Here is a 25919-nt window from a genome sequence, read left to right as displayed (position 1 = left end):
TTCCGAATCGTATGTACACACGCTTGTCACGGGCATGCTATATCTACATCGAAGCGTGGCATACGAAGATCCATCTGGAAGCGGAAAATATGGTTATGCCATTACAGTTCTTAAGTTTGCGCGATAAGAGCTATTTGTATATCAATTCGTCGGTTCTAGGTGCAGTGTACATACGTATCAGGTAGTCCCGCGGATAAATATCTCAAGAGCCAGGCTGCGCGGTACGTGCTTACCTAGCTTCACTGCAGACGTAGGGAAACGTCCACAGGGAACGTTTTGAAAATAGAACGCCGGTTGTTGACAGTTTAAATGTTTTCTTTTTTTTGTTACTCTACAGTTGCTCTGCACCTCTACGGCGAATTTTTCGTAGTTTTTCTGTCTTTTATTTTTCGAACACCCTGTAAACGATTTTTAAAGAGCGTTGCTTTTGAAATTTAGAAAAAGGAGACCAGTTAGCATTAGTAATTGAAAAAATAATATAAAAATACTTACTCTCTTTTATAGATTTCCTGGGTATTATAATCTAATTTCTCTTAATCTAGGATACCTAGGTAATAAATATGACTTTGCAAAGAATTGCGTTCTTCCCGAGAACTAAAAATGAAACCATGATATGAAAAAATCAAACTTGAAAAAAATTTAAATGCCGGGAATTATAGTTGCTTGCGCATTTCTGTGAAAAGTTATTTGCGATTTGTTTACCTTTTAAGTAAGCCAACTAAAATATATAAAAAAATAAAGAAGAATTTATAATAGGCTAGACGTAAGCGTCGGACAAGCTAGTAAATGTCAAACAGAAGTGACATTTGTGTTGACAATAAAAGCACCTAAAATTGTGTTAGGATCGTAAAAATATCGCATAAAGTTTATAGGGGGTAACCGCGGCTTAACAATGTACGCATACGGCAGTCCACAGCGCGCATGCCCGGACCACACTCATTCCGGACTATTTGTTTTGTCGTTACAGTATCAAAAACCTTCGGATTGCTCGCAAAGAAACATCTACCCGATAATTGCAGTGAATCCGTACGCTTCCGGTACCATCTGTCTCTATGATAGAGGCCGATTGAGGCCCGCGCGCGCGTTTGACGTGAATCAATCAACCCTATCTATCTGTCAAGAGTTCGCGCCAATACTTGACGTTTGACCGCGTGTTAGAAATTCAAAAGTTCAAGACCCGAGTGTGCACAGTTCCCTTCCCTATTCAATATTTTGGTGATTGACTCCTACGAAGTGTGAAAAATGAAAATACATTTTTATTGAGCATAGATTTCCACTTGATTTATCTGCAATACGGTAGAACGACTGCAGAACCAACCGCGTGGCAAATCTTCGCTACGCTATTGGGCGGTTTACATTGTCATATACGAACTGACTGGTGAGAGTGTGCTTCACATATCGAACTTTTCTGTGCTGTTCAAATTTCGAATAAGTTCCACTGATTAATTCGTCGAACTAAAAGGTTGTTTCACGTCACGATGAATATCACTTCAACGACGGATGGTAAGCACGAAAATTAATTCCTAAGCCCCTGCATTGTAAAAGAACCTAATTGCTCGAATTCCATGGATTGCTGCGGATTTTATCGTTCATTCAAAACTAACCTTTCGAGCCTAAACGCAAGAATCAAATTTCGCTATCCGAAATCTCGTTTTACGACATTCAATTTTCAACGCTAAAATTACGGTTTATGGTTCATTTTTCAATGTGGGGGAAGCTTTCAGTTTAAATGTATGAAAGGTTTTAGTGTCACAAATGAATGTAGCGTGTGTTGGAACATGTCTTTTCATGTTTTTAAGTTGGAAATTCTTTTGTCAGGGCAAAGTTTCCCGGGGCTTCTTCGTTTATTTTAGGGAACAAGTTTTACTATTTTCCTTCCATTATAACGTCGTTATGATAAAACTTCTGAATATGATTTGACAGTTTTATGAAATTGATTTATTATGCAATAGGTACTTTTGCTGAACAAGTCTTAAGAATTGCGGTTCTATATTTAATATTCTTTGACCTAAGTCTTAGTAGGACGTTAGGTACTTATTTTCATTGATCGATAAACGCATTCGAGATGCAAGTGACTTTATTTCATTTCATTTTAACGCATGCCATAGGTAAGGATCGCATATTATATTGAACAAATTTCATTGGCCAACTATATAGCTGAACCGCCCTGACTTTGCTCGTCTAAAAGTTTGTAGGTACATACTCATTAGGTACTTATAGCATAAATGGCCTTTTCTTAGTATATTTCACAAACCACAGGCCTGGCGATAATTTTGCAGCAGTGGTTTAGTTGTGGCACGTCTGACTAAACCCTAAGTCCTCTATACCAATCATGTGAGATTATACCGGATGTTTAGTAATTAGTATATAATGACAACACGTACCCATGCTACTTTGATCTGATAAATACAATACTAAAACTAAAATACTACAAAACTAAAGTATAATGACGAAATAAAATTGTAAAAATTTCCACACAAAATTTAAAGAAAAAATTATGTCAAAGTTTTCATAACTCTAACGTACCCTAACTCACTGAGATTGTTGGCCATCTTTAAATAGGCGGAGCCACTAATTACCAAACACCCTGTATACCTCAATATACAGTTGAATTGGTTATTATCAACCGCTCCACTTAACTCCTTCTACGAGTAGGTATATAACGGTATTGATAATGCTTATGCCCATTGACATACGGTTGAAATTGGTTAAACTTGTATCAAAAAAAAATCGCCTTAACTCAACTCGGTCTACGAATATAATATGCGCTGACCTTTAAGAAAAGGTTCATATAAACCTCCGTGGCCCGTGCCTATCTCTTTCGTGATATTGATAATACAAAAAGTTATTGGTAATACAATAAGCGTGACAAGAAGTCGTAACGTAACGTGACATGACGTGACGTAAAGTAACGTAAGGTCGTAGCGATGACTCGGAATATGTTGACCTCGAAAACGGTTGTGTAATAGGTCTTCATAATATTTATGTTATTTCAGATTTTTCATGAATGTGTAAGCTACGTATTCTGACCCGATTATGAAAACACTCCTCGTGTTTTGATTTTGCAGTCGTGTTTGTTTCTGTGTATGTTCATCTGCGCTCTTTATAATTCAAAGTCAAAGTCAAATCATTTATTCAAAATAGGAAACATTGATACACTTTTTTATAGTCATTTGTTGGATTTGTAAGATAATGATGTAACTACGTAAACTTAAAAAGAAAGCTATGAGGGTTCCAAACGCGCCCCGGTCTGAGAATTTTCGAACTACTTTACAAAAATGTTTCCAAAGTACAAAAGTACGGTAAAAATTAAAAAATATACACATCTCAAGTTTTTAGACCCTAGCAAGTAATATATCTTTTGAATTCCGGCATAAAATGTCTCATTTTTCGGGATTAAATGTAAACTATGTGTTAATTCAGGCTATACGCTATTACATTCCCAGGCAAATCGGTTCAGTCGTTGTGGCATGAAGGAGTAACAGACATATCTACATTCACATTTTATAATATTATTAGGATTATTTCATATTAGGTCACTCTTCATTTGCCCGTACCTAATATCATTCTTTGCGACTTGGTATTATCCAACACTAGCTTATCCTTTCAGCAAAGGTTGCCTGGTAGAGATTGCTCTAAGGCCTAAGCAATAAGGCCGCCTTTGCACACAATTGTTTTTTTCTATTTTCTTCCTTCTCTCTTGTTTGTTTACATCTTTTTGTGTGCAATAAAGACTTCTATCTATCTATCTATCATAGAAAAATAATAATTTGTCTCATCATATAACTTACTCTATAGCCACTTTATGACGTAAGAAGCAAATAAGTTGCTCAAGAGAATCAAATGTCAAATAGTGTCAAAAGCATCTACCACCTGTTCGGAATGCCTTTCCTACCGAGAAGAACCAGCAAGAAACTCGGCGGTTGCTCTTTTCAAAGATTTGATCTACCTAACCTACCTACCTAATATCGCAGAATATAATTCGTCTCATCATATAACTTACTCTATGGCCCCTTTATGACGTAAGAAGCAAACAACGGGCAAAAGGGAATCAAATATTTATGGCCAGGAAACGGGCCCGCATCAGCAGGAAGAGCTTCCTTTTAGAATTGTGGATAATATTATTTCTCTTTATGTGAGCTCTTAATCTATGACGCTCGGGGTGTGCCGGCTTATTTAATATTTAGTACCTACTATACTAGGCACTTACATACTTTATCTTATTCGAACGACTATGGCCTAACGTATCGGGCATATGGAGTGGAAACGTGGACGGTATGGAGCATGCTGGTATCTCTCAGGGATAAAGTCCGGAACGAAGAAATTCGTAGAAGAACGATAACGAATTTATATCTTGTTCCTTACGATGAAACTTTCAACTTTGACAGAGTTTACTACAGTGAGGGAACTCTTGGTTTGCTCCTGAATCGACGATATGTTAAATATTAGGCTATGCGTGACGTAAAATCAAAGAAAACAAGTGTAAATTAAAAATTTATAACACCCCCGACAAGTGAAGGTTACAGTAACTAGAAAAGAGCTAATAACTTTCAAACGGCTAAACCGATTTTCTTGGATTATAGCTAAGAACACTCTCGATCAAGCCACCTTTCAAACAAGAAAGATTCATTAGTTTAGGAGCTACGATGCCACAGACAGATACACAGATACACAGACACACAGATACACGCGTCAAACTTATAACACCTTTCTTTTTGGGTCGGGGGTTAGTAAAGTCTACTTTAGGGCAACCTGCGTCTAATGTACTAGCATTTGACGCCTGTATTCTATAACTATAAGATGTCCTGTATCAGCAAATAAATAAAATTGAATTGAATTGAATTGAAAAACTCCAACGTTACACAACAAGCTCACATTTCCACGTCAAAGTATAGTTGGCGTCGAATCTGTATTATGTGCGAAGTCCTTTATACTGTCATGCCCCTAAAAGATTAGCCCATATCCATCTTAAACTTTAAAGTATTCAGATGAGAAAGCCCCAGTTCGAGTTCTTCACAAATAATGTAACGAAACAGGTATGTACTACGTTGAGATACACAAGAAACAGCCAAAGACATAAAGATCTAAATCCGCAAACATCTCAAAACAAACAATGTGTGCGCGTTTGTAATTTTCCACAAACCCTTTCCGGAGACCATAAAATATTCACTTTGCAGAAGATTGTCAACTTTGCAATTAGGCGGAATATTCTAATACGTTCCCTTCCCCTTTTACCCTCTTTCCATTAGTGGTTTGAGAACTGATGGCTACATTTGACGAGGTGCTTGAGCGTATCCCGACGTTAGAAGAGCCGGGAGTTCAATCCTGAAATTTAAAAATTAACTGAATTCTCTAACTCAGTTTCTAACTCTGATTTATTACCACTGAACTCATATGACATTTATGTTTAATCCATTGAAGGGTTTCTAAGAGAAAATATTTTAAATCAGTCAATAAAGCACCAATATAGAACCGACCAATGTCAAATGAGTAAGTTTTAAAGATCCCGTGGGAACTGTTTGATTTTCCGGGATAAAAAGTTGCCTGTGTCAATTATAGGGACGCAAGCTACTTCGGTACCGAATTTCCTCTTTGATTTTCCGGGATAAGATGTCCGTCCCCACTCCCCAGGATATAAAATAAGCTAACTCTGTACCAAATTTTGTCAGAATCGGTTAAACTGTTGGACCAGGAAAAGGTAGCAGAAAGACAGACACACTTTCGCATTTATAATATTAATATGGATTGTAGGCAATTAATTGAACAAATGTTATTGGTCTTTGCTCGTTCTCATTAAATAATTATTAATAAATAGTATCACCTTATAAGCTTTCAGCTAAAGCACCGCCACAGAATTTCCCGCAGGCTCTCAAGCAATAGCGGAAGCGCTATCCAATCTACTTAATCCATAGATTAAACGATGAGAAGCGCCTTTTTGGCTAAACTTCCTTCATATATCATAAGAAATTGCCTACATTAAATGGATTTATTGAAAAAAATGTGTTATACTTCGAGTTTTAATGAGATAATGAAAATAAATTGCCGTCAGGGTCAACTACGTTGGAACGCTTGCGTCCTTTCTTTTTGCAGAAACTTTGAAGAAGCTTATTAAATAAGTAACACGGTTTTTAAGTTACTTTTCTGTAAGATATTTTTTTAGAAAAAAATTGCTTATTTTTTGTTTGATGACAAGTGAGCTGCGATCTTATTTGATGGTAAGTGACAATGCAGTCTAGGACGAAAGCAGACTAACCTAAAACCTATCCTTTCTACGTAAAATACCGACACTTACAAACAAAATTAAAAAGAAAGAGAAAGATGTATTCACTGAGTGTTCTATAATAAGGTAGAATATTTTGTTAACAGTCTATGAAAAACATTACCTAATCTTTGACATACGAGTAGTTTGAGATAATTCAATTTTGATGCCGCCTCCCTAATTATTCCTGTAGCCAGAGTAACGCGGTTAATATACATAACTCGGATAACATAATTAAAGTATATCGTGACTAACAGGTCTTTCACTTAGTAGTTTTTTACTACCGAATACTGCCAAGTTTCTGAAAGATGTTTTTTACGTTTTATTAATTTTTGGCATTTCGACCGCAAAGCAAACTTCATACTTAAATTAAAGTCTGTTTCATCCAGTTAAATTGTTCAAAGTCAAATCTTTTGGTTAATAAATAAATAATCAGGTCACCAATGCTAATGAACTGAAAAATATTTTCTTCCGAGAACTTATCACACTAATATTATAAAGGAGAAAGTTTGTATGTGTGTGTGTGTGTGTGTGTATGTTTGTTACTCCTTCACGCAAAAACTACTGGACGGATTGGGCTAAAATTTAGAATGGAGATAGATTATACCCTGGATTAGCACATAGGCTACTTTTTATCCCGGAAAATCAAAGAGTTCCCACGGGAATTTCAAAAAACCTACATCCACGCGAACGAAGTCGCGGGCATCAGCTAGTATTATAATAAAGATTAAACATAAAGACGGAAAACACAAACTGATCTTTAATAAAGTGATTACATTTCTATATAATGATGATAGTATTAAATAACTTTTTTTACAACAAACTTATGAAAAGAAGATATTAAAACCTAAATACCGTACGGTATATTTTGTAGGTTCTTATCTCCTTGACGCCAATATTTCTTGGTGCTCTTCTTAAATAGGTAGAGTACCTACTAGTTTAAGGCGTATCTAGTTTAATTAACTACTCTTTGCCCTAAATCTAAAGCAAACTCTGTTTTCATATCTACCTCATAATAATTATTAAACCCAAATCCCGAAATGTGGTTAATAAATTAGATAAGGCGGATCACTACTCAAAGTCTATTAAGATAATGTTATTGATTAAATTTGAAACTAGTGTTAATTACGCGTAGATTAAAGACACTACGTATTGGAAACTTAACACATAGGTTATTAAATTATATTGTTAGTGCTCTCTCTAATTCGTTTCCTTCTATGTACTATTAACTTCGCCAGGTATGTATTAACTTCGCTGCCTGGGCTATAATTTGGAGTTTCTGATCATCATCATCATCATCATCAGCCTGTGGACGTCCAATGTTGGACATAGGCCTTCCCTATAGAGCACCACCACACCCGGTCCTCAGCCTTCCTCATCCAGCCACTTCCCGCCAGCCGCTTTATATCGTCGGTCCATCGTGCTGGAGGGCGTCCCACACTACGTTTGCTTAAACGTGGTCTCCACTCAAGGACTTTTCGGCTCCAACGGCCATCGCCTCTGCGACAGGCATGGCCTGCCCACTGCCACTTCAGCTTGCTAATAGTTTGGGCTATGTCAGTGACCTTGGTTCTCCTGCGGATCTCCTCATTTCGGATCTTATCCCTCAGGGAAACTCCTAACATAGCCCTCTTTCTGATACCAATTCAATATCAAAGACACTCGTTCTCGGTCAATAACGGGTGCCATTTTATAGAGTTACAGGCCCTACCTATAACTTTATACAGTGGCCCGGGTTGATTTGATATTGGGGATGATCCCGAGGGTTAGAGGACGCATCTAGCTATAAAACAAGACCGAAGTCAGTTTGTGCATCGTAAAATTGTAGGAAGGTATCTCTGTATGTTGAGAATAAAATTTAGATTTGTGATTTGTAGAGTTGAGGTCGGTCAAACAAAGAAATTCTATCCTTTTTGAACCCCCGACCCAAAAAGAGGGGTGGTATAAGTTTGACGTGTGTATCTGTCTGTGGCATCGTAGCTCCGATTTTAATTTAGTTTTTTTTTGTTTGAAAGGTGACTTGATCGAGAGTGTTCTTAGCTATAATCCAAGAAGATCGGTTCAGCCGTTTGAAAGTTATCAGCTTTTTTCTAGTTACTGTAACCTTCACTTGTCGGGGGTGTTATAAATTTTTAATCATATTTGTTCAATGTTGTATCACTACACAATACATCATCAATTCACAAGTCGAATATTGTGAGAGTTTAAAGTCTATTAGGTATCGTACGCTACATGCTATGGTAAGCAACATAATGAAACTGTAATTTGTAATTTGACACTTACGGTAAAAAAGCTCGACTTCAATCATTTAAAAAATATTAGCAAAAGCTTTATTCTGTAAAATGTTGCTTAGTCGGCGCGGCGGTCACGGCACAGGGGCACAGTATGAAAGTTTCAACGCCTATTCTTTCATTAGTATGTGTCACATTCATATTAAGGTTTTTTTTTATGTATTATTTACTGGCAACCCTCAGGCATGGTAATCGGAGACTTTGTATAGCTTAACACGGCATTTTTTTTAAGCTTATTCTGGTTTCTATCCTATTAAGGTTACTATCCCAAAAGCCCGTCAAGAACTTTCGCTTTAAAAAAGCTATTGTGATGTAGGTGTGTGTGTGGTAAGTAACATTACATGGTAACATAAATGTCGATGCATGAAGTTATCACGTGGCAACAGGTGAAGCATCAGCACAACTGCACGTTTAAACTATAAAACTTGTTTAAGCTCTAACTATACTTATCCATTACTTTACTTTCTTTTTAGGGCCTTCACAGAGTACCTACTCTATACATTGTAGAAACTAGTCGAGAGCTTCTGTTCTAACTATTGAATAAAATGTTGTATAGACATGTAGCGATTACCACCTTCACAAGATGTCGCTTCTAAACTACATGAACTCCGATCCGAATTCGATACATGAACCCCAGCCTGATAACTCACGACCCATGGCCTAGATGGCAGCACGGGTAGCTTAATTAGAATACACGGAGAAACACGCAACTGTCAATCGCATTGACAGAGCGTTTACCAAATTGCACTATATATAGAAGATTTAACGCCCAACCGTCGGCCCAGCTGGCGCTACCGAGCACAATATCGTTCGGAGGGAAATTTCCCTATTGTTACGGTCGAGCACACAGCCACAGCTCCCGTACAGACGTATTGTTTGCTTAGTGGCTTCCTTATACTGCATGTTTAGCAGTGGGAGGCCGGGTGGTGCATATCGCATGCCACGTATTTACCTTCTGTATAGAAGGCGTTGGTACCTACTCACCACAGATATCGTTCCCTCCTACATCAATGGTACCAATTAATTGTATTTTATTTTTCTTTTCAGGTAAGCACAATGATGGCACATAGGTACAAGTAACATTTCAACCCAGGGTTGGTAAGTATAAAACAAAAGTAAAAGTTTAGTCCGCGATTCCTTTGCATGGATGAAGGTTTTTAAAAATCTCTTGGGAACTCCTTGATTTTCCTTGATAAAAACAGCCTATCTAGTAGACACTCTACAGGTCCTTAACTATACCCTTGCAAAAAATCACGTTAATCTGATGCTCTATTGAGACGTGATTGAAGGACAAACCAGTAAACCCAGAAACTAAATCACTCACACATTGAGAACCTCCTCCTTTTTTGGAAGTCGGTTAAAAACATGCTACCGTTCTAAGAAAAAATGACAATTTTCATTTTTAGGGTTCCGTACCTCAAAAGGAAAAACGGAAACCTTATAGGGTCACTTTCTTGTTTGTCTGTCTGTCTGTCCGTCCGTCCGTCCGACCGTCCGTCGTATCTGTCAAGAAAACCTATAGTGTACTTCCCGTAGAATAATGAAATTTGGCAGGTAGGTAGGTCTTATAACACAAGTAAAGGAATAAATCCGAAAACAGTGAATTTGTGGTTACTTATATCATACAAAAAAAACTAAAATGTGTTCATTAAAATTTAATTCATTAAATCACATATATAGATGGTGCAGACCGTTCTTAACTTGCAGAGTTCTAGATAAAGTTATAATGTTAGGAATATCTTGATTTAGGGGTATCATAATGTGAAAGGGCTTTATCTGTACATTCTAATTTTTTTATGTATAATAGTTTTTGATTTATCGTGCAAAATGTCGGAAAAATACCCGAGCACGGAACCCTTCGTGTGCCAGTCTGACTCGCACTTGACCGGCTTTTTTGTATATTTTATTGACCTTGCAACACAGAACTGGCATGACATTGCCGCACATGCAATATTGCTATTTGCAGAATACATAAATAAATATGTTTTCTTTGCCAATCCAACTCGCTCGTCATCGGAGTAAGGTCAGACATTATGTACGCCTGAAAGAACTGAAAAACGACCTCTGACATTTATAGCATAGCCTTTCAGTTTCACTGCATTTGTGAAAAGTGCTGAATTTATAACTAGCCGAGCGAATTTCTATTAGCCTACCATATATTTCTATTCATTTGAAGATAAAGAAAAATAAAAACTTTGTTGAATGACCATGACGTTCAACGAATTAAAAAAATAATATACTGCTGTTGAATTTCGACTTATAAAAACTAATTCTAATATAGCCGTGACAGCCTATGGTCTAAAAACTGATTAGAAATACCAGTTTCTGGATCTTAGAAAATCGAAACAAATCAAAAAAAAATTACATCTTAAATCGAGGCAACCATGGATAAAAGATGATTCAAAAGAACTTGTAAAAGTCTAATTGAATAAAAATATTTTGAATTTTGAATTTTGAAAAAACCTTTTTGATAAAAGCAACCTAATACGGTTGGATTGGTAATAAAATAATCTTTCATTTGATGTAAAATTCGATTAAATAAACCATGAGGGAATATTAATAACGCTTAATTATCTGTTTATACTGGCAACCCCATAGTTGCGCGGAGGGAAAAGTAGGCAACCTCAATTTTTTCAACTCTTTGGGGTATATTCTTTCAGCTGATGCTCAATTTTCATAAATAGCTAATCAGGGAAATTGTTCAAAAACATTTATTGGGGTTCCGTACCTCAAAACAAAAAACGGATTCCTTATAGGATCACTTTGTTGTCTGTCTGTCTGTCCGTTTGTCTATCTGTCATGCCTGTTAAGAAAACCTGTAGGATACGTTCCGTTGACGTAGAATCATGAAATTATGCATAATTTGGCAGGTAGGTAGGTCTTATAGCACAAGTTAAGGAAAAAATCCGAAAACCGTGAATTTGTGGTTACATCACAAAAAAAATAATTAAAATGTATTCACGAAAAATAATTATTTTACTAAATCACATGTATGCACTGTTCGTCATTCATTTACATTATTGTACTTACATAAAAGTGTTAAATATCTTGTACGGAACCCTTCGTGTACGAGTCCGACTCGCACGCACGAATTCACGAGCATCATCTAGTAGTTGTATTGTAGGATGTATATTTTCACTAAGTAGAGCCACATATTATGGTCCTAGTAGGTATAACAAAAGCAACTTGTAGTGACTTCACACGGTTAAGTTGTGCAAAAAAAATAAAAATAAAATCAAGGAACCAAAAGCTTAATTTGCTATAATCCGCCAAACCAAAGAAATCTGTATGGTGCAACATGCAGCATGCGACATGCACCTCCCTAATTGCAAAAAGTAATTGCATTGTAAGGTCTACATCTCCTGAGGATGCTCCGGTGTCAGGGCGAAACGTGCGTCGAGTGGTGTTGGGATTTGCGTGGTGGTGCGTGTGGCTTGCTAGGTGGCTGGCTTTTCCTGCATGTTTATCAGTGGGAGGGCGAGCGGTGTATGTCGCATGCTGCATGTTGCACCATACAGATTTCTTTGGTTTGGCGGATTATAGCAAATTAGGTAAGCTTTTGGTTCCTTGTATATCATGGATTCCGCAAAATAACGCCTGCTTTTATACTACATTGATAAATAAAATCACTTCTTACAGTGTTGCTGAAAGTAAGCAAAGCAACAATAGGTAATTATTTTTCGCTACATACAGTCAAGATTGGTTTATTGACCTTAATCTAGATTGGTTTGATGACTGAAAACACACGCGATTCGAACGTACGAGTAAACTAATTGGTTGTAAAGTGATTTCGCCGTAATAAGTGGAATTGACGCGTGGCAAATTGCTGACGAAGCATATCAATATGCTTGTTTTTGGGTTCCGATAGGAAAAAGGACAGACAGACAGACCTCTCAAGGGTACTTCCCGTTGACCCAAAATCATGAAATTTGACGGTAGGTAGGTCTTATAGCACAAGAAAAGGAAAAATTCCGAAAACCGTGAATTTGTGAATCACAAGAAAAAATTAAAATGCAAAATGCTTTTGCGGAGCCTTCTTAGACATTTTGAAAATAATATAAACTTCCCCTGTCGGGAATCGAATCCTGCTCCTGCCACTTACAAAACCACAGCGCTCATCACTGAAATCAGTTTTTGATGGCTTTCTTGGTCTGAAGCTGGTTTCAACATAACTTGGTCAACCGGAAGTACCCTATAGGTTTTCTTGACAGACACGACGGACAGACGGACAAACAGACAGACAACAAAGTGATCATAATATAAGGGTTCCTTTATTCCTTTTAAGGTATAGAACCCTAAAAGTTTAAAAGAGTTTTAAACTAAACTTAAACATATGCGTTTGTATGGGCTACACGGATTTAACATTCGTTTAAACCGCACCTAAAATTTTGTGATAAGCCAGATAGATTTCAATCTGTATTTCGTTCACAGAAATCGTGTGGCCGTTTTTAAAAATAGTGCAAACATAACCTTTGCAATCATAAAAGTGCAATTTTCTACAATTTCTAGGTAATTCCATATAAGGTCACCCTTCAAATGGTAATCGCTTCTAGAAACTAATCAGCAATTTTATTGTAGTTGACTCAGTCACGTTTGATTTTTCGATTAAACTCTACGTTTATAGGTAAAAATTGTCGGTTTATACTATAGATATTAGATATTATCTTTTGAATGCAACTTCGTCCGAGTAATATAGTTTATAGCACAGAGCTATAAAAACTAGATTACTCCGAAATCATTGGATTATAGCCAATCAAGATCAACACATATTTCCAGCCCACTACTGAAAACGAGTTTCCTCCCAGAATGAGAAGGGTTCAGGCCATAGTCTGCCACGCTGGCTAAATGCAGATTGGCAAACCCACATTTTTGAGAACATTGTGGACAACTCTCAGGCATGAAGGTTCCTCACGATATTTTCCTTCACCGTTGAAACAAGTGATATTTAACGCACATAACTTTAAAAGCCGATTCACACCAAGCACGTACACGTGACACGTGCGTAGTGACACGCGTGAATCCGTAGACATAACTGCTCGCATTACGTCTACGCGAACGTTCACGCCACCCAAGCGGTATGCCCATGTCTCATACAGTTCCATACATTACAACGCAATGGTACGCGCTACGTCTACGCTTACGTGACGCATACGCGGCCTGTGTGGCCGGCGTTTTAACTCGAAAAACTCAAAACTCAAATAATTTCTTTCAATTAGCCCTATATTTTTATTGACGCTACTTATTAGGTCTCTACCACAACTCAGATTTGAAAAGCAGAATCTACTACTACTACTACTAATCTAGAAGATACATTAAGAAACTCAGAAGTCAGATAGGTACTTACATCTTCCTGAACTGAATCAGTAACTTATTTTTCTGAGAGAAAGATTCGAGGGATTCAAAATCGTTTTAGGAACTCGGAATGGAATTACATTGCCTACAACAGTACACGCGATCGAATACTTAGGTTTTATGAAAGAAATAGTATTAGGTAAAATGTGTTTAAAATGAAAATACTCGTAGAAGTACGATATCTATTCGTACACCCCATTTATGATGGTAAAATGGATACCAATAGTTACCCACCTTCCATAATAACCTTACTCTTCTTCTACTTTACTACTACTATTTTTAAAATGGCTTAGTATTTTCAAAATCGCATGGGAACTCTTTGATTTTCCAAGATAAAAAGTAGGCATAAGTAGTATCTCCGGTATAAAAATCCTATAAAAGATGATACCAGCGAGATCTTTGGTGTGCTATTTTCTAAGCCGGTGTAGAGATCAATTGCTTTTTATATTAAGTACTTGCACTTGCCTTATGCACTAAATCTTGACCACAATTCAATATTATGGTAACCTTGACCTGTTGGAAGTGATATAAATTTTTAATTTAAGTACACTCATTCGCGAAAAATAAAAAAGTTGATTAAGAAACTAAATCCACGTGGACGAAGGCACAGGCATCAACTAGTTGTTCTCATAATATTCTTGATAAAATCATCGCAGCTCCTTAATTGCAAAACTTTTCATTTTTCCTTTATTTATGCAGAAGTGAAACGTAAAAGCTTTAAACGTAAGTGCGAAAATAATGAAGAAAAGATTATCGCCATAAGATAGCGTTAGTAAAATCCGCTTATGGTGAGAAATGGCGCGAATCCGTGTCGCCGGGAACCATTTGTTACGATGGAATTTAAATTCCTTCTTGAAGCGACCGAAACGCTTTAAATGAGATATTTATGAGGAGATCGAGTACTAGGTGTTATTTGGACAAGCTGGCTAGCTGATTCGGCCCGGCTTCGCTCGCTTTCTTAGTGGGGGTCTATAACAGAAAGCAAACTCAAGTTTCGGGGCCCAGTTATACTGGTATATAACTCAAGTTTCTGGGCCCAGTTATACTGGTATATAGCTTCACTCATAATATACCTAGATTTTTTATAATGTCACTATTATGACCCCGTGGCATTATAAAGTCACTAATACCACGCCGATGAGGGGTCTCTCCGTCACTCGCTTCATACAAACGTAGTTCCAATTTCATTTGAATATTAAGCAACCAAAGTCCATGAAATTTTGCAGATATATTCTAGAAACTAATATCTATGCCTGTGGTTTTCCAGATTTCGGTTAAAATATTCGGTTTCAAAGTTACGCGGTCTTAAAAATTAACATGCAAATCTTTGAGCTCCTATAATTTTGAAACTACATATTTTTAGAAAAATCTAAAACACCACAGGCACAGATATTAGTTTCTAGAATATGTCTGCAAAATTTCATGGACTTTGGTTGCTTAATATTCAAATGAAATTGGAACTACGATTGTATGAAGATAATTAGAACTATCAAAGCTGTTAAGTAACTCATTCCCAAGCTTTCTTATCATTTAAATAATATTTTAGGTACATACATATTGTTAATTATTTAGATGTTATCTTATGATATAAATTTTTAAAAATGTATGTAAGTAATATGTATGTAAGTTAAGTAATTTGCAAAAATTTTGCAAGGAAAAGGAGGAACTAGGAAAATATGTAATTATAGAAAGAAAATGTAACGTGAAACACAATTTTAATTGCGAAAATAATGAGAAATTAAAAATAAACGCCTTGACAAGGTGTAATTTATTTCTTGGGAAAAAACTTGTTATTTATGAAATTAAAATATTTTCATTGTAATGAGGTGGTGGGTGAATTTTTAGGGTTCCGTAGCTCAAAAGGAAAAACGGAACCCTTATAGGATCACTTTCTTGTCTGTCTGTCTGTCTGTCCGTCCGTCCGTCCGTCGTGTCTGTCAAGAAAACCTATAGGGTACTTCCCGTTGACCTAGAATCATGAAATTTGGCAGGTAGGTAGGTCTTATAGCACAAGTAAAGTAATAAATCTGAAAACCGTGAATTTGTGGTTACTTCATTTAAAAATGTGTTTCAATTTTGAAAGTAAGATAACTTATACCAAGTGGAGTTTCATATGAAAGGGCTTTACCTGTACATTCTTAAACTGATTTTTATTTATTTTTTCGCATAATAGTTTTGAAAAATGTCGGAAAAAATAACCGAGTAGGTACGGATCCCTCGGTGCGCGAGTCTGACTCGCACTTGGCCGGTTTTTAAGATGTAACATTCGTTATATTGATTTTGTTCGTATTATAGCCGTAATAATAACGAATCGATTAACACCTCATTCATAAAATCGGTTCAGTAGTTTAGGTGCTACGGTGGAACACACGTAAATACATAGACTGCTAAAATCATAACCTTTCTTTTTGATTTGCTGTAGTCGGCCAGTAACAGTAGTAAGGATGCACAAGTAGGTAGGTATAATCTAAATGAGCATGTGTAGTGGTGTTATATGAACTAGATTCAGTAATAAACGTAGCTCGGAACATTTCGCACGTGTTTCATTTTATACATCCACTCTACGGGCATCACCACATGGTGACCGTGTCAGGACATGATACATAAGGCCTATATCAGTATTTACTGTTAACCTACCTCTCGGATAGTAAGACAGATTGCCCGTCTGAAGGTACCCTTACCAGGCTTATTAGCATGTCCGGGACAGGCAGGCACGCCCGGACATTTAGTCGATATTTTTTCGATATCCTGATTTATCGCTCCAGGATCTAGGGGTGTTATGACGAAAAATTAGTCGTGGGAGACGCGGTCTTTTTTAAAATGAAAGACTGGTCCTTAGCTGCAATCATATCTAATGAATTCATATTGACGTAAATGATGATAGTTCATTTCCGACTATGGAATATAATATAATTCTTCTATTTCTACAGTTATTTTGCTATCGTATCCCGAACCGAATCGAACCCTCGACTTCCGAATAGGAAACACACGTTTTAGCCACTAGGCTAACAAAGCTGAGTTTACTGCACCAGTAACATTAGCAGTAGGTATACACAAGCATCCAGTAAAATAAGAATTTGCAATAGGTACCCACCGTATTATTTCTCCTTCAATGAAAAATAATAATACTTAAATATACAATTACAAAAAGGTGATAATATCATCATAATTCATTCGTAAGAAATTTCAAACTCATTTTCGAAATTGTACAAAAGCTTTTAAAATTTTCCATACATTTTATCCCCTACCACTACTACGAGTTAGAAAAACAGTCGTAAAAGTTCTCGAATTTTATTCACGTCTCTAGATCTTACTTTGTTTTAATTTTAGATTTCTATTATTTCTAATTTTGTTTGTAGATTGAGTATCACTATACTGCTGCAATTTATTGTACACGGTAGTTTAAAAGAACTACTCGTATACCTACCTACTGAGTGATTTAACCAAAATTAATTTGGCAAACGGTTTTTAATTTTTTTTAAATGTTTTTAAAGATAAGGTAAAACAGAGATTTAATTCAATATGACTTTGAAATCTATGCTTAAACTTTTGTGGCATCAATCGACTTTGTATATGAGAAAAATGTAAGCACGTCTGTCATTGTGACCACATGAAATCTCGAACCGATCTTGAAAGTGAATATACGACCTAGACCCGTATTCACAAACGTTACTATGAGGTCTCATAGTGCGCTCGAACGCTCAGTGTAGGTTCCACCAATCAGATGACTGTATCACGTCAATTTACAATGATCTGATTGGTGGAACCTACACTATGCCTTCGAGCGCACTGTGAGACCTCATATTGAATACGGCCGTAAAACCGGTCCAATAGTAGGAGCTTTCTCGCCTACCAGGAGCCAAGAACTGTTATTTATTGAAAGTCATGAATACAAAACAGAATCGACTTTTTACTTCTCTTTTTGTTTTATTGTTTGTTTGTGTATGTTCTTTGTCGTGGGAAAGTTATTGAATGTATAGATGTTGTTCCGCGGCTGTTTCTTTTCACTTTTTTTGTATTAGAAAATTGGGTTTTCAATTTTCTTTTCTTACAAATAATTTTGAATGAATAATACGAATTCTCTTCCTTGTTCCTTAACTTGTTTTCTGAAGATCGGGGAAAAAATACCTACGAGTGTTGTAGCGACTTTCTTTTCGAAATATAGCTTATATTTCGAAAAGAAAGTCGCCCCTGTTTCTTTTGGGTATACTTAATATTACCTTCAAGTTAAGAGTGAGTTCTTCTGGGCAAGCGCGCTCTTTTAGGCTGCATCATGACTTGCCAGCAAATCTGAAGGCAGCCAAGCACTATTCTTATTTTTTTTTTTAAATCAGCTCTCTATGGGAAAATGGTAAGAATTGCACATAATATAAGCCTTCGGTTGATTGGCTTTGGAAAACGGTATTCGGATCTAGTGCGCAAACCTTCATACAAATAGTACTACAGCTACTTCGGACCGGGATTCTTACATTCGGATCAGATTCACTGCGTAAAGAGCCTTACGATTAGAATAGAATAGAATAGATTTTTATTCAAATAAACTTTTACAAGTGCTTTTGAATCGTCAAATAATTTGCCGTTCCTATTGATAAGTTATAAACGAATAACTGCAACTAACTTTGTTTTACACCATTAACGTTGTTTGTTTGGATTGCAACTTGCAAGCCAACTGCAAAATTGCAGATTCGGTGCAGTATTAGTGCAGCTCATATAACTGCATCAAAACTGCTGACTGTGCAGTCTTTGGTGCATTTGGTGTGCAGTTCTAGAAATTGTATGAAGTGTAAACAGCTGCATGTCTGCATATACCCTTAATAAAAGACGAGAAGAATATTATTTAGCGATTATATAGAGAACTAGAGGATGCCCGCGACTTCGTTCGCGTGGATGAAGGTTTTTTAAAAATCCCGTGGGAACTCTTTGATTTTCCGGGATAAAAAGTAGCCTATGTGCTAATCCAGGATATTATCTATCTTCATTCCAAATTTCAGACAAATCCGTCCAGTAGTTTTTGCGTGAAGGAGTAACAAACATACACACACACACACACACACACACACACACACACACACACACACACACACACACACACACACACACACACACACACACACACACACATACAAACTTTCGCCTTTATAATATTAGTGTGATTATATATAATATTATTTAGAGAATGTTCGTAGAGTCATGCAAATATTTCACGAGTTACAGCCCGCTGACAGATAGACGGGTGGACGAACGGACAGACGGACAGTGGAAGCTTATAGTAATAGAGTCCGGTTGACACTCTTCAGGTACTACGGAACCCTAAAAAGTGACTGCCATAAAATGATAGCGATTGCAAGCGACGACGATAAACCTTATCGTGGTTAAATAATGGATATTACGCTAGTTTGAACATAAAGGGCTTATTTGGGTAATTAATTTTACATACAGACATGCGGTCATCGTTTATTATTCATAACATTCACAGTTAAATGTACGATGCATTGTGGTTAAAATGATATAGCAATGATGAAAAAGACTAAATTTATTGGACAGTGTGAAATGTGAATAAAAACTAGCTTTTTTCCTATAGACATCCGGACAATTATACGGTTTACAGGGAAATATAATGTCATGAACCTATTAAAGGGTTATAGTACAGAACATTAGCTATCAAACCACCCCTAAAGTTTTTAAGCAAAAGTGTATCGTTTCCAAGTTGTTATTTTTTTTTTCTTTTTTTCTAGGTAAAGGGGTGTCGAGCTATAGATAGATAGATAGAACAGTTTATTGCACACAAAAAAAACAATAAATAACAATAAATAAATAAAGGATCACAACACAGAAAAAACAATTGTACTGTACTGTGTGTCAGTTTTTAGGGTTCCGTCCCCAAAAAAAGTGTGAACGACTCTATTACTAAGCTTTCGCTGTCCGTCTGTCATCGGTCCGTCTGTCAACGAGCTGTATCTTTTGAACCGTAATAGATAGTAGAGAGTTGAAATTTTCACAGTGCGTTTGCCGTTATAACAACATATTTTTTATTAATTTTTTAATTGACAGACTAGCGCTTGGCTGCAATCAGAAAAGCAAGTAATGATGCAGCCTTAGATGGAGCGCGCTTGTCTAAAAAAATTAGTGACAATTTCAAAAACGCTGCAAATTAAAAAAAAGTGTTATCACTTTTACGGTACGGAACCCTTCGTGTTTTTGTCTCAACCACTAGCACTTACCAATGCTAAGAAAAATGTCAATATATTGGGTATATAGATTGTTGGCATGGCACAAAAATGTCGTAGTAAAAGAACGAAACGGGTCTGTTTATTGGAGCCAATAAGAAAGGTGCGAAATAAATCAGTTGCCTAGTAGAGGGAACGAGGCAACGGAAGCTAAGATATAGGTACTTTTTGTGAAAATCCTCTTTTTGCCGTGTTTCGTAAATATCAAAAGTGTGCCTATTTGTTGTTTGGTTGGTTTGTCCTTCAATCACGCCGCAATGGAGCAACGGATCGACGTGACTTCTTGCATAGACATAGTTAAAGACCTGGAGAGTGATATATCCATACTAATATTATAAATGCGAAAGTGTGTCTGTCTGTCTGTCTGTCCGTCTGTCTGTCTGTCCGTCTGTCTGTCTGTCTGCTAGGTACCTTTTCACGGTCCAACAGTTTGACCGATTTTGACGAAATTTGGTACAGAGTTACCTTATATCCCGGGGATGGAAATTATCCCCGAAAATCCGAGAGTTCCCACGGGATTCCTAAATACCCATCCAACCAATCTGCATGAAATTTGGAACCGAGGTAGCTTACGTCCCTGCAATTGGCATAGGCAACTTTTTACCCCGGAAAATCAAATAGTTCCCATGAAATCTTTAAAAACCGAAATCCACGCGGACGAAGTCGCGGGTAGCCTCTAGTATGCTATAAACATGACATAATTATATGCTATAAACATGACATATATATGCATGTGCTATAAAATAGTTAAAGAACTTTGAATAAATGAATCTTGAATATCTTGAATATGCTATTTTTTACCCGAAAAACAAAGAGTTCTCATGGGATTTTAGGTAGGTAATCTTACCTACCTAAAATCCCATCTCTAAATCCACGCGGATAAAGTTGCAGGCATTACCTATAGTGTTTATATATAAAACGAACGATCCACCCCGGCTTCACGCGGGTGCCGAATTTTAACCCCCGACCCAAAAAGAGGGGTGTGTGTATCTGTGTACATCTGTCTGTGGCATCGTAGCTCATAAACTAATGAACCGATTTTAATTTAGTTTTTTTTGTCTGAAAGGTGGCTTGGTCGAGAGTGTTTTAGGTATAATTCAAGAAAATCGGTTTAGCCGTTTGAAAGTTATCAGCTCTATTCTAGTTACTGTAACCTTTACTTGTCGGGGGTATTATAAATTAATTTACACTTGTTCCAACTTAGCACACTATAATTAATTATTTTACATCATACTGGTAGGTACTATATTAAAATACTGTAAAGAGGTAAGGTTTGTAAGTTTGAATGTAGGGGATAATCTTCGTAACTAATTATTCGATTCTAACAATTATTTCAGATAGATCTATTTATCCCCAGATGCTACAGGCTATAAATTATATTACGCGATCAAGGTCGGGGGAAAAAGCTAGTATGTTAATTAAAAAAAAACAATTTCATTTTAGTCTAAAGCTTTAAGATGTTTCTTTAAACGGATATCTTTTTATACCATGATAGCGGCTCTTAGTTTTTCTCAAAGGCTAAGCAAAGTGTTTCAGTTTTCTACGATAAATTTATTAACTTCTTCGCTGCACTGTTTTATGATAATATAATCTTTTATAAGAAAATAATGCATTAAGCTATATTTAATAACTAATCCTACTTATATTATAAACGCAAAAGTTTGTATGTATGAACTATGGATGGATGTACATGTTTCCTATTTTTCGTGATTCCTAAAAAAATATTTATATCACACCTTACCTTAAGAGGGGTCTCTCCGTCACTCGCTCCATACATACGTAGTTCCAATTTCATTTGAAACTACGTTTCCATATCAAGCAACTAAAGTCCATGAAATTTTGCAGACATATTCTAGAAACTAATATCTATGCCTGTGGTTTTCCAGATTTCTGTTAAAATATTCGGTTTCAAAGTTACGCAGTCTTAAAAATTCACATACAAATCTTTGAGCCTTTCTAATCTAAAACAGGAAAAATCTAAAACACCACAGGCACAGATATTAGTTTCTAGAATATGTCTGCAAAATTTCATGGAGATTGGTTGCTTAATATTCAAATGAAATTGGAACTACGATTGTATGGAGTAAGTGACGGAGAGAGCCCTGTTAAGGCAAGGTTATAGTAACGACAAAATACATACACACGTTATATACACCGGTCAACCACATAACCCTCCTTTGGGCTTCGCCTCAGTCGAGTAAAAATCTTTCAAAAATAATTGTTCAATATACATAATATATCGCAACTTTAGAATTATAGAGACCTAATGGATTTCGAGATTGAGTAAGAAAATGGATGACCATTTTCATCGACCCGTAATTTAAATAAAATTATACGTGTTCAGCATGAACATATAAGTGCATATTTTTAACCATTCTATACATACTAAAAGTAAATAAATACACAAACCTACTAATGACAGTAACTAAAATGGTCATTAAAATAGTCCCGGGACACCTTGAGCACAAAACAGAGTTGCGGGTTGTCGTAAAAGCGGTCATATAAACGTGTGAGGATTTCGCACATTGTTCTAGTTAATGAAACCCTTTGATTTTGCAAAGTAAAGTAATGCTCTAGAACATTGGCTGGAGCATTACCCCTCCCCGGAGTGTTCCCCCCGCCTCATACACCGTTTGCCATCCCGACCTGTCGCGGACTACGATGGTACAGATCCCTTCGTGTGCGAGTCCAACTCGCACTTACCTGGATTTTTATAACTGAGTGTTCAATTGTGTTGAATCAAAATACACCTACGAACCCAAAACTCATCAGTCCTGTAAACTTTATTACCCCACACAATCACACTTTCACCTTTGCTACGTTGAACTCCGTCGATTACAATAAATACAAGTGTAAATTAAAAATTTATAACACCCCCGACGATCCAAAGTATTTGAGTTTTCCAAAACATCATTTTCAAATAAATAATTATGTATTTAGGCAACGTCCATCTTGACAGCTTGACATTTGTCTATTGACATAATATTATGAACCTAACGGTTATCTAACCTTCTTTTCTACAAGAAAACTAGAAAAGAGCTGATAACTCTTTACGCTGATAAGGCTGAACCAATTTTTTTAGATTATAGCTAAGAACACTCTCGATCAAGCCACCTTTCAAACAAAAAAAACTAAATTAAAATCGGTTCATTCGTTTAGGCGCTACGATGCCACAGACAGATACACAGATACACACGTCAAACTTATAACACCCCTCTTTTTGGGTCGGGGGTTAAAAATTATACCTACTCGTTTCAATATTTTGTAAAACTTGATGTCTCTTTCACGTGAACTCGGCACAACTACTAATTACATTCGACCCGAAAAAGTCCCATTAAAGCAGACCCTAACCACTTCACTTTGGCCAACACAAAGTAGGGTGTCACCTAATTACCTACGTCGTAAAAAGTGGTCCCATAAAACGTACTAGGGATTTCACACATCGGCTTAAGTCATAGATCGACGATGGATTAGCCTTGCCTTACCAGCTGATTCAAACGCGTCATCATTATCATCACGATCAACTCATCGCCACCCCATTACGTACTGAGAAGGGTTTAGGCCATAGTCCGCTAGCCAAGTGCAGATTGGCAGACTTGACACACCTTTGAGAATTATGGAGAACTTTCAAACATGCAAGTTTCCTCACGATGTCTTACTTCCCGACAAGACTGATATTTAATTGCTATAAACGCACATAACTCCGAAAAGTTAGACATGAGTACACGAAATCGAGCTCCTGACCTCCTGAGTATATTATTAAGCTCGAAAAAGCTAGAACCCAGGGCCATAAAACCAGTTTAAAAGAAACCTCCCGCTTAGGAGGTGGACGTCTTAACCAGCTAGGCTATCACAGCTCTTGGATGGACGGCGAGAATTCAAGTACTAAAAATATTATTTTATGTTAGGCAACTTATCGCTCTTATGATATGTCAAGGCATTACCACCGGCTCGGAAAGTATATTCTACTGAGAAGAGCCGTCAAGCAATTTGATGAAAATTTACAAATCTAGCGGTATATTTATGGTCTATCTAGGCGGGTTGAGCCTTCATAGGTACTTAAAAGCTTAAGTAATGAAACGGCCGCCTCAGCACTTCAGTCAAGGACTTTTGTTGAGTTGGTTATGTGACTTTATGATGTCTCTATACCTTTCTGAGGCGAATAATATAATTATGGCCTATTTAGACGCGTTTATCTAAAATGAAATATAAGTACTTAGTAAAATATTTAAACGCTGGTAAAATCGAAGACATAAGACAATAATTTCAACAAAATGGTCTCAAACGCTGGGAAAAACGAAAATAAACAAAAGTCGTGACTGATTGAGATTTGAGAGTTATCCATAATACTAGCAGACGCCCGCGACTTCGTGCGCGTGGATTTAGGTTTCTCAAAATCCCGTGGGGACTCTATAATTTTCCGGGATAAAAAGTAGCCTATGTGCTAATCCAGGATATTATCTATCTCCATTCTGAATTTCAGCCAAATCCGTCCAGTGGTTTTTGCGTGAAGGAGTAACAAACATACACACACACACACACATACACACAAACTTTTGCCTTTATAATATTAGTGTGATTTCAAAGGTGTGAGAAGTTTGCCAATGCACACTTGGCCAGCTTGGTGGAGTATGGCCTAAATCCTTCTCATTCTGAGATCCATTCCCAGTAGTGATGATGATGATTATCAAGGTTTTTTCAACTGTCAACAAAAAAAAATTAAACGTCAAGATGTTTACTTTTTTATTTATTTGGTCCATTTTTTTGCTGCATTGAAGTGGAGGAGAAACCCCCCAAGGTTTAAACTTCTTAGATTTGTCTCCAACGGGGGATGAAAAGATGCTGCTAATGCGAATAGTTCCACTTGGAACGTGCTCCAAAGTTTTTATTGCTTTTGTGGAATTAAGTTGTACTTGTTTATTAGTCTTTTTATGCAGTGCATGATTATTTAACATCCGTAGCTACCAGCTACGGATACGTAGATGCATCTACGAGAAAACGTAGCATCATGTAGCAAATCAATTTTAGACTTGCCTTTACACAAGTTTAAAAATCTATTAAAAGTATGCTCCTGAAAAAAGCTTATTATACAATCGAAGATTATGTAAATGACAAAAAAGCTTGGATTTGACTCGCTCCAGCAATACACGGCGCTGCAATGTGCTGCAATTGCTTGTATACAGTATGGCATATTATTTAAAATCGCAATCTCGTCCTGCTCATCTTGTTTTTCATTGATATTTGCAAATCACTGACTACCTACTGGACGATTGGAAAAGAATACTCATCATCATCTCAACCCATCACTGGTCCACTACGGAGCACGGGTCTCCACCCAGAATGAATAGGCCATAGATTACCACACTGGTCAAGTGCAGGTTGGCAGAATCCACACACCGTTAAAGCCAATGCAAACACACATAACTCCAAAAAGTTCTACATGCCTGGAATCGAACCCAACTAACTTGCCCAAAGCCTTAATAACTAGGCTATCGTCGCTTAGTATAACATTAATCTACGTAAATCGTACCAAAATGTAGTCGGTAACAACTACCAAAGCATAATACCTAACCAAAACTTCATCTTACCGCTTCATATTCCAAATGACATCACAGTAGGCCAAAGTGTTCTTTAAACAAAAAGGAACAACGTTTAGAATCGCATGAAGTTAATTTCTACAATTATAACAAGTTTATAACAAACTTCTTACTTGTATGTTTGAATACGCCATGCTGTATAAACCGCCTTGGGTAAAGTTTATTCTTAATTATATGACTGTTAACATTCAGA

General features: G+C 36.7%; 1 protein-coding gene across 1 annotated transcript in view; it reads left to right on the top strand.

The window, feature by feature from the left end:
* The first annotated feature begins 793 nt into the window (after positions 1-793).
* Positions 794-25919, top strand: part of LOC123877248 — a 107847-nt gene continuing 82721 nt past the window's right edge. The window contains 1 exon segment of the mRNA XM_045923807.1: positions 794-1503. Coding sequence (XP_045779763.1) covers positions 1479-1503 — 25 coding nt within the window. The 5' untranslated portion in view covers positions 794-1478.

The sequence above is a fragment of the Maniola jurtina genome, chromosome 23, assembly GCF_905333055.1.
Source record: "Maniola jurtina chromosome 23, ilManJurt1.1, whole genome shotgun sequence".
Classification (NCBI taxonomy): Eukaryota; Metazoa; Arthropoda; class Insecta; order Lepidoptera; family Nymphalidae; genus Maniola; species Maniola jurtina.
This window is presented reverse-complemented; position numbering and strand designations above follow the sequence as displayed.